We start from the raw sequence: 10,796 nt of genomic DNA on the forward strand, positions 1-10,796 counted from the left end.
CCCTAGCCAGCCGCTAGCTCTGTTTCCTTCTAGGCCCTACCACCCAGCCTTCATGCCCTGGTCCTTGCCTGTCCACATATGGGAGTCCTACAGCGCAGGCCACACGTAGGGCCTTCCAGGTGAGACTGCTGTGCACTCTCCCACAGGCTGGCATGGAGCTGAGCAGGTGAGGCATGTGGGCTGGACAAATTGGTGGAAGTTCTCACACACATAGAGCCTGACATCCTTCCTCCAGGCAAATGCAGGTGGCCCCTGGGCATTAAAAACGACCTTGTCGTCATAGGAGCCCCTCCTGCCAAGAACTGTATGCAGCTCTGGCCATTTTCTGGAGCCATTTTCCACCCCCAGAAAAAACCCCACTATTGACTATTCTAGGAAACCAACTTAGTTCTTGGAAGTTCTTGGAATCCAAGCACTGAAGTTTGGGACCTGCCTGCTTCCTTGGGACCTGGCACATAAATGTGTTGCTTTCCTCTTTCTAAGTCCATTCTCAAAGCAGAGTCTCTCCTATTCTTGACTCCAGATAGTAAAAAGAAAGCCTCTTCCTCCTTTCCCCCTTGGAAATTGAGTTACCACAGAAGAAAGAACATGGATTTCAGATTCATATGAACTGGGTTCACATCCCAGCTCTCCAGCTGTGGGAGCTGGTATAAGTAAGTTCATTAACATCTCTGAGCCTCAGTTTCCCGCTCTGTAAAATGGAACTCTGCAGTGATGTGAGATAAGGCTGGCACACTGAGGGCCCGCAACGAAAATTAGCCATTTATATTTATTGTTTTGATGGCTGGTATGCCCCCAGCACCTACCTGCCTGTTCCCATCTCTCGGGCCGGACTGTAAGGTCCAAGCGGAGATGACATTGAAGGCCTTAACCACCGTGCAGGTGGGGAAGAGGGAAGCCAGGTACTCAGCATTGGACTCGCGGTGCTGGAGGTGCTCCTGCTCTGTGGGGTTGCTCACGTCCACGAGGATCTTGCCAGCCAGCTGGTCGCTGAGGCCACACAGTGAGGAGTAGTGCTCCCGGAACATGGCCACAAAGATGACGTCAGGGGAGTCCACTGCCTCCGCCTGGAAAGTCACTTGTGCCGCTGAGGGGAACAGCCCGGCCGTGCGTTTAGGGTTGCGGCTCCCCACCACCACGCTAAAGCCAGAGCCCACCAGGCGTGTGACCAGGGAGCGGGCAAAGTCCCCGCTGCCCAGGATGCCCACTTTGGGGCCTTCACTGGGGGTCTCGGCAAGGCTCCCATCGCTGTCCACCAGGCGGCGGCTGATCAGTGGCTTGTCCATCTCTCCTGACATTTGGGTGGCTGGAAGGAAAGCAGGAACTTGATCAGTGGAGAGCTCCCAGACTGTCCTTCATACCACCTTCCTCTTTCTTGTCCACTGTAACCACATGGTGGTCAAACATTCACCCAACAGAGCTCCATGGGTGTTAGCAGGTGCCAGCATAGGGGGATGGGCTGAGCGAGACCTAGCGCCTTCCCAAGGACAGCACAAAGTCAGGAAGATGGGGAAGGACCTCTGCCCTCCACCCTCTGTCCTGAATTATTTCCTTGGCATAAATGTGCAAATTTGCAAGAGTGCTGAGAAAGAAGTATATAGAACTTCTATGATGAGGGCACCTGGGTGGCTCAGTCGGTTAAGCATCTGCCTTTGGCTCGGGTCATGATCCCAAGGTCCTGGGATCGAGCCTTGCGTAGGGCTCCCTGCTCAGCGGGGAGTCTGCTTCTCCCTCTATCCCTCCCCTCTGCTCGTGATTGCTCTCTCTCAAATAAATAAATAAAATCTTAAAAAAAAAAATGCTTAAAAAAAAAACCAAAACGCCAACTTCCATGATGAGTGCTATGCGGTGCCATACCTCTTTTCAAAGGAGTGTGTGAGAGATGGAGGGATAGTGTTACTGTCTAGGAGTGACCCCGACCTCACCACTGCTGGGTGTTATCTGATTACCAGGAAGGGTGACATGTCCCTGTGCTTGTGTACATCTGCATTTTGGGAAGGTTCCTCTGTGCTCTTCCTTGAGTAGATGATGAGCAGCTTGAAGGAGGGACCTCATCTTATTTGACTTTGGGTCTCACCATTTGTCCCAGGGCCTGGTACAGAGCTGGTGTTCAATGTCTGCTGAGTGAACAAATGAACACTGACATCTGCTCTCTGAGGGTAGGATTGGAGTGGAACGTGACAGTGAGTGGGACCCTGAGATTGCGTGGGTGCCCTGGGATCTCCTTTACTGAGCCTGACATATGAGCGGCCATGGTGGAAAATCTGGGCTTGGGCCAGGAATTCATAGTAAACTTGGGTGGGAGAAATTCTGCTGGCCTTGGCACCAGCTTCAAACTGAAATTTGCCATTTCCTTTGAGCATGAACGTGAGCAGCAGATCACAATAGTACTGGTAGTCAGTGCTGACCATATCCCAAGTTTAATTGTGAAAAAGTTCTTCAAATACTATTTAAACTTATCACTCACTTAAAATTATGGCAGACAGGATAAATATATAATAAATTTATAAAGCAAATATTAACAGATGTGAAGAGAGAAATAGATGGCAACACAATAATAATAGGGGACTTCACTACCCCACTCTCAACAATGGATGGATCATCCAGACAGAAAATCAGCACAGAATCGTTGGACTTGAACTATACTTGAGACCAAACAAACCTAACAGACATATACAGAACATCCCATCCAACAGCAGCAGAATACATGTTCTCCTCATGCATCCACAGAACATCGTCCAGGACAGATCACACATTAAGTAATAAAAGAAGTCCTACAAATTTAAGAAGACTGAAATCATAGGGGGTATCTTTTCTGACCACAATGGTATATAACTAGAAATTCACCCAAATATGTGGAAATTAAGTAATACACTCTTTTTTTTTTCTTTTCAAAATTTTATTTAAATTCTAGTGAGTCATCATACAGTGCAATATTGGTTTCAGGAGTGATTCATCACTTACATGCACCCAGTGCTCATCATAATAAGTGACTTCCTTAATGCCCATCACCCATCTAGCCTATCCCCTACCCACCTCCCTCCATCACCCCTCAGTTTGTTCTCTATCTTTAAGAGTCTCTTACGGTTTGTTTCCCTCTCTCCATTTCCGCCCTCCCCCCGTGTGTTCATATTTTGTTTCTTAAATTCCACATATGAGTGAAATCATATGGTATTTGTCTTTCACTGACTGACTTATTTTGCTTAGCATAATACACTCTGGCTCCTAAAACAGACATATAGATCAATGGGAACAGAATAGAAAACCCAGAAATGGACCCACAACTTTATGGTCAACTAATCTTCAACAAAGCAGGAAAGAATATCCAATGGCAAAAAAGACAGTCTCTTCACCAAATGGCATTGGGATAACTGGACAACAACATGCGGAAGAATGAAACTGGACCACTCTCTTACATCATACACAAAAATGAACTCAACATGGATGAAAGACCTAAATGTGAGACAGGAATCCATCAAAATCCTAGAGGAGGACACAAGCAGCAACATCTCTGATCTCAGCTAGAGCAACTTAATAGACACGTCACCAGAAGCAAGGGAAACAAAAGCAAAAATGAACTATTGGGACTTCATCAAGATAAAAGCTTCTGCACAGCAAAGGAAACAATCAATAAAACTAAAAGGCAACCTGTGGAATGGGAGAAGATATTTGCAAATGACATATCTGATAGAGGGTTAGTACCCAAAATCTATAAAGAACTTATCAAACTCAACACCCAAAAAAGTAATACACTCTTGGAGAACCAATGAGCCAAAGAAGAAATCAAAAGGGAAATCCAAAAAATCTTGAAACAAATGAAAATGGAAACTCAACATACCAAAACTTATGGGATGCAGCAAAAGCAGCTCTAAGAGGGATGTTTGTAGCTTAATGTGTACCTTACAAAAAAGGAAAAATCTCAAACAACCTACCTTTACACCTCAAGGAGCTAGAAAAAGAACAATTCCAAAGTTCTAGCAGAAGGAAGGAAATAACAAAGATCAGAGTAGAAATAATGAAATAGAGGCTAGAAAAACAATAGAAAAGATCAATGAAACTAAAACCTGGTTTTTTGAAAAGATAAACAAAATTGACAAAACTTTAGCTAGACTAAGAAAAAATAGACTCCAAATAAAAAATGAAAGGTACATTACAACTGATACAACCGAAATACCAAAGGTCATAAGAGACTATTATGAACAATTATATGGCAACAAACTGGACAACCCAGAGGAAATGGATAAATTCCTAAAAACCTATAATCTATCAAGACTGAATCATGAAGAAATAGAAAATCTGAACAAGCCAATAATGAGTAAGGTGACTGAATCAGTGATAAGAAATCTTCCACCAAGCATTTCAAGAAGATTTAATGCTAGCCCTTCTCCAACTGTTCCAAAAAAGCAAAGAGGAAGGATCACTTTCAGGTTCATTTTATGAGGTTAGTGTTACCCTGATACCAAAGCCAGATAAGGACACTACAAGAAAAGAAAATTACAGGCCAATACCCTTGATGAACACAGATGAAAAAATCTTTGACAAACTACTAGGAAACTAAATTCAACAGCACATTAAAAGGATCCTATACCATGATCCACTGGGATTCATCCCTGGGACACAAAGATGGTTCAACATATGCAAACCAGTAAATAAATGTGATGCACATCAACAGAATGAGGGATAAAAATCATGTGATCATATCAACACATGGAAAAAAAGCATTTGGCAAAATTAAACATCCTTTCATGATAAAAACTCAATACTGGTATTGAAGGAGTACACCTCCACATAATAAAGACCATATATGACAAGCCCACACCTAACATCATACTCAATGGTAAGAAGCTGAAAGCTTTTCCTTTTAGATCAGGAACAAGACGAGGATGCCCTTCTTGCCACTTCTATTCAACATAGTACAAGAGGTCTTAGCCAGAGCTGTTAGGCAAGAGAAAAAAAAAGGCATCTACATTGGAAAGGAAGAAGTAAAATTTGTCTCTGTTTGCAGATGACATGATCTTACATATAGAAAACTCTAAAGACCCCACCAAAAAACCCTGTTAAAACTAAGAAACTAATTCAGTAAAGTTGCAGGATACAAAATCAACATAGAAAAATCAATTGTGTTTTTAAGTACTATCAATGAACTATCCAAAAAAGAAATTAAGAAGATAATCCCATTTACAATACCATCGAAAAGAATAAAATACTTAAAAATAAATTTAACCAAAAAGGTGAAATATCTGTATACTGAGAACTATGAAACACTGATGAAAGAAATTCAAGACACAAATAAATAGAAACGTATCCCATGTTCATGGATTGAAAGAATTAATGTTGTTAAAATGTCCATAGTACCCAAAGTGATCTATAGATTTAAGGCAATCTCTATCAAAATTCCAATGGCATTTTTCACAGATATAGAGAGAACATTCCTAAGATTTGTATGAAACTGCAGAAGACCCCAAATAGCTAAAGCAATCTTGAGCAAGAAGAACAAAACCGGAGGCATCACTTCCTGATTTCAAATTATATTACAGAGTTATAATAATCAAAAGAGCATAGTACTGGCATAAAAACAGACACATAGATCAATGGAATGAAATAGAGTCCAGAAAGAAACCCATGCATATAAGGGCAACTAATCTTCAACAGAGGTGCCAAGAATACTCAACGGGGAAAGGACAGTCTCTTCAATAAATGGTGCTGAGAAAACTGGATGTACTCATGCAAAAGAATGAAATTGGACCTTTACCTTACACCATACACAAAAACCAACCCAAAATTGATTAAGGACTTACTCAAAAGGGATGTAAAACCTGAAACTGTAGAACTCCCAGAAGAAAACATGGGAAAAAGCTCCTTGTCATGGGTCTAGGCAATGATTTTTTTGTTTGTTTTTTGATTTGACACCAAAAGCACAGACAACAAAGTAAAGACAAATAAGTGGGACTACATCAAACTAAAAAGCTTTGGCACAGCAAATGAAACAATAAACAAAATGAAAAGGTCACCTATGGAATAGGACAAAATATTAGCAAACCATCTATCTAAAAAAGGATTGATTTCCAAAATATGTAAGGAACTCCTACGACTTATACAACTCAATAGTAAATAAAACAAGACAACCCCCCGCAAATAAATAATTCCATTAAAAAATGGGCAAAGGACCTGAGTAGATATTTTTCCAAAGACAACATACAAATGGCCAATAAGTATATGAAAAGATATTTAACATCACTAGTCATTAGAGAAATGTAAATCTAAACCACAATGATATATCTCCTCAAACCTGTTAGGATGACTATTATCAAAAAGACCAAAAAGTCAAAAGATAGTAAGTGTTGGAGAGGATGCAGAGAAAAGAGAACCATTGTGCACTGTTGGTGGGAATATAAATTGGTGCAGCTATTATAGAAAACAGCATGGAGGCTCCTCAGAATACTAGAAATAGAAATACGACATGATCCAGCAATTCATCTTCTGAGTATGTATTCAAAGAAAATAGAATCACTATCTCAGGGACACCTGCGTGGCTCAGTCGGTTAGGCATCTGCCTTTGGTTCAGGTCATGATCCTAGGGTCCTGGGATCGAGTCCTGCATCAGGATCCTTGCTCAACGGGGAGCCTGCTTCTCCCTCTGCCTGCCACTCCTCCTGGTTGTGCTCTCTCTTTCTCTTTCTTTCTCCCTCTGACAAATGAAGTCTTTAAGAAAAAAAAGAATCACTATCTCAAAGAGATATATATGTACCCCATGTTCACTACATCATCACTCACAGTAGACAAGATATGGAAACAATGGGAGAGTCCACTGGTGATGAATGGACAAAGGAAATGTGGTATATACACACAATGGAATATTATTCAACCTCCAAAAAAGAAGGAAATCCTGACATCTGTGTCAACATGGATGAACCTGGAGGACATTATGTTATGTGAAATAAGCCAACACAGAACAACAAATAATGCATGATCTCACTTGTGTATCAAAACATCACATTGTACACCTTAAATATATATAGTTTTGTTAATCATACCTCAGTAAGGGTGAGGGAAAATTTAAAAAAATAAAACTATAGTAAATATTAGACCAGCCACTAGATGTTATTTAATGTATTCAAAAGAAGCATGCCTATTACTATGACACATTCAAAACATATTTTGGGAACTATGTTTCACTATAATTGGTCTCCTTTGTAACCCTATGTCATTTTGTGCATGTAAGAACATTCTTCTTCTTTTTTTCAAGTAACATCTTCTTTCTTGATATTAGAAGTGTTTATTATTATTATTATTACTGTCATTATTATTATTAGTCTCAGGGGTAGAATTTAGTGATTCATCAGTTGCATATAACACCCAAAGCTCTTTGCATCACATGCCCTCCTTAATGCCCATCACCCAGTTACCCCATCCCCCCATCCCACTCCCCTCCAGCAACCCTCAGTTTGTTTCCTATAGTTAAGAGTCTCTTATGGTTTGCCTCCCTCTCTGTTTTCATCTTATTTTTCCTTCCCTTCTCCTATGTTCATCTGTTGTTTCTTAAATTCCATATATGAGTGAAATCATATGGTATTTGTCTTTCTCTGACTAATTTCACTTAACATAATACCCTCTACCTCCATCTACCTCCTTGCAAATAGCAAGATTTCATTCTTTTTTGATGGCTGAGTACTATTCCATTGTATATATATCTATATATCTATATATATATATATATCTATATATATATATCTCACTATCACATCTTCTTTATCCAGTCATCTGTGGCTGGACATCTGGGCTCTTTCCACAGTTTGGCTATTGTGAACATCGCTGCTATAAACATCAGGGGGCACGTACCCCTTCGGATCACTGTTTGTATCCTTTGGATAAATACCTAGTAGTGCAATTGTTGGATCATAGGGTAGCTCTATTTTTACCTTTTTTTTTTTTAAAGATTTTATTTATTTATTTGACAGAGAGAGAGACAGCGAGAGAGGGAACACAAGCAGGGGGAGTGGGAGAGGGAGAAGCAGGCTCCCCACGGAGCAGAGAGCCCGATGCAGGGCTCGATCCCAGGACCCTGAGATCATGACCTGAGCTGAAGGCAGACGCTTAATGACTGAGCCACCCCAGCGCCCCTCTATTTTTACCTTTTTGAGGAACCTCCATACTGTTTTCCAGAGTGGCTGTACCAGTCTGCATTCCCACCAACAGGGTAAGAGGGTTCTCCCCTTTCTGTGAGAGCATTATTCTGAGCAGAAGTCTAGAGGCCTCATCAGCCTATGGGTCCATGGGAGTCCTCGGCAGAGAAGGGGTAAGAAGCATTGCCACTCTGAGTGCAGCAGCTCAGAGAGGTTAAGGAACTTGCTCCAGGCAGCAAAGAGGATAATGGGGAAAGGAGAACAGGACGCAGGTCTACTAGCCTTTGCAGTGAGCTTCACCAAGAGTCTTATTGCCCAGACAGAGGACCTGTCCAGAGATGCCCAAGCGAGTGGCAGAGCTGGAGCCCTGTGGCTGAGAAGAGGGGGTCAGGGTCGAAGGGAATGCACTGACTGTCCATTCTAAGAGTCAGGGGACATGCGTTGTGGCCCCCACCCTGCTCCCGTGGGACTCCACTGTACGCTCTGATGGGGACAGTCCCTCCCTGCAAAATGGGAGAGCGTTTTCTGTCTGGTTCTGGGGACAAGGATATTTTTTCCGAATGGTGATGAGCTAGCCTTTGCAGCTGCAGATCCCTCGAGTGCAGACTTGGAGTCGTGTGTCACCATGGAAGGCCAACCTTGGCACCCAACTCTGCCTGGGTTCTTTTTTTTTTTTTTTTAAAGATTTATTTATTTATTTATTTGACAGAGAGATAGAGAGAGAGAACAAGTAGGCAGAGAGGCAGGCAGAGGGAGAGGGAGAAGCAGGCTCCCCACCGAGCAGGGAGCCCGATGCGGGGCTCGATCCCAGGACTCTGGGATCATGACCCGAGCTGAAGGCAGACGCTGAACCGACTGAGCCACCCAGGCGCCCCTCTGCCTGGGTTCTAATTCTGACTCTGCCACTCACTAGCTGTGACTGTGGGCCTGTCAGTGCCTCGGTCTCCCCAGCGATCCAAGGGAGACAATCACAGCACCTTCCTTAAGGCAAGGTTGTGGCAATAAATAAGTCAATATAAATGAAGCACCTAAAACCTAAAAGCCCTAAGATTAGAGAGTGACTGATCCTGGCTCGGCACTCGGTGGGTGTCGGTCGGTAATCATAAGCAGATCCTGGAGCCAGCACTGTACCAGTAGCAGGGACAAGGCAAAGGAAGGATGCAGAAGCCCCTGCCAACCCCTCTCTAGCCCTGGGAGAGTGGGGAGAGTCAATGACAGGGGCTCTGCCGGTGGACTCGGGCTCCCAGGCCTGTGTGGGAGATTTGGGCTGAGGTGAATATAAACCCCTCCACGAGGCCTCCAGCATTCCCTGTGGTCAGTCAAGGCTGAGACAGATGCACTGGGGTCTTCCCCTGTCCCTGCATCAGCCGCCTGAAGACACCAGCCCTGGGGTGAGGCTTGCCTTTATGGGGAGCGGGAGTGACGACCCTGAAGCCCCCAGATCATCTTCTCCACGTCTGCTAGCAATTCAGAGGGTCCCGAGTCGGTCCCTCCCGGCCAGAAGCGTCTCCTCTGCTCTCTCCTCCCAATGCTGGAGTAACTACCATGTGCTGAACAGTCTGAAGAGAATAAAGATGAGGAAGATGTGGCCCCCACTCTCGGATGGTTTACAATCGTGTGTGTGCGCATGTGTGGTGGGGGACGCGTTCGATAAGACGCATCCAGTCATGAGTGGACACAGAGCGACAGGGGATGGACACCACTTCCCAAGGGGAAGTCAGCTTCATGGCACGTGTGGCATTGTCTGGCTCTTGAAGAACCCCCCGTGGTTTACAACCTCACAGCAAACTGAACCAAAGTTGGTGACACCCAGACTTTGAATCTTGTCCACGTTGAACCCCAGACTGAGCAACCCAAGGTGGAGGTGGGGAGGACTTATGTGGGGCTGGCTCCCGAGGTTCTTTGCTCAGAACCTGACTCGGTATTGCTTCCTTCGCGGGGCCAGGGTGGAGGCAGCTGCAGAATAGGGAAGCCTCGGGCAGGGGCTGGGGGAACTGGGGCTGGTGACCTGGCGGTGGGACATCGGAGTGTCGCTGAGCCTCTCTGGGTGGCTTCTCTGACCGAGCCGCTGCACCGAATCACCTGCGAGCCCCTCCCAGTGTATAATGGTCCCACACTTAGGGGCCTGCTTTCAGTCGTAGGCCGCGTGGAAACTAAACACAAAACATCCCTAAGTGCTTCTTGCCACCAAGACTGGGTCCTCAGGACAGGAAAATGCCCGGTTGTAATGGTGCCTTGTGAGGCCTCCCACCCCAGGGGCAGCTCCCACCTCTACAAGTTCTGATGCAGGGACAGAGCCATCGGCAGGCCGGCTGCGGCGCTGGGGTCCAATCAGGGCGCTGCGTCGCTAGGGGGGATCCCTTTGTGCCTCAGTCCCCCTCCTTTAAAATGGGGGCACTACTTGTACTTTCCTCCAAGGGTTGCTCTGAGGATGAAATGAGTTAATGGGTGCAAGAGCTCAGAGCCAAGTTTTCTGACCGATGCGTGTGCTTGCGTGTACACGTGCGTGTACGTGTACGTGTGTATGTACCGTTCGCTGAGGGGGCTTCGGGGGCTTCACGGGCCGCGGTTGCCTCCCCAAATTCTGCCCTCCCAGTGCCCAGCACAGGGTCTACTGCCGGCGTGAAGGCCAGAGAAGGGAGAGCAGGTGGTACAAGTTCTAGAGGCCTGGGG

At 44.7% G+C, this 10,796-nt stretch overlaps 1 protein-coding gene across 1 annotated transcript in view; it reads right to left on the reverse strand.

Moving 5' to 3' along the window:
- The window catches only part of STEAP3 (STEAP3 metalloreductase), a 49,250-nt gene that overhangs the window by 18,151 nt on the left and 20,303 nt on the right, over positions 1 to 10,796 (reverse strand). Inside the window, exon 2 of the mRNA XM_021695804.2 lies at positions 807 to 1,306. Within this exon, the coding sequence (XP_021551479.1) occupies positions 807 to 1,306 (500 nt within the window). The remainder of the gene's footprint in view (positions 1 to 806; positions 1,307 to 10,796) is intronic.

Source organism: Neomonachus schauinslandi, chromosome 3 (assembly GCF_002201575.2).
Source record: "Neomonachus schauinslandi chromosome 3, ASM220157v2, whole genome shotgun sequence".
Classification (NCBI taxonomy): Eukaryota; Metazoa; Chordata; class Mammalia; order Carnivora; family Phocidae; genus Neomonachus; species Neomonachus schauinslandi.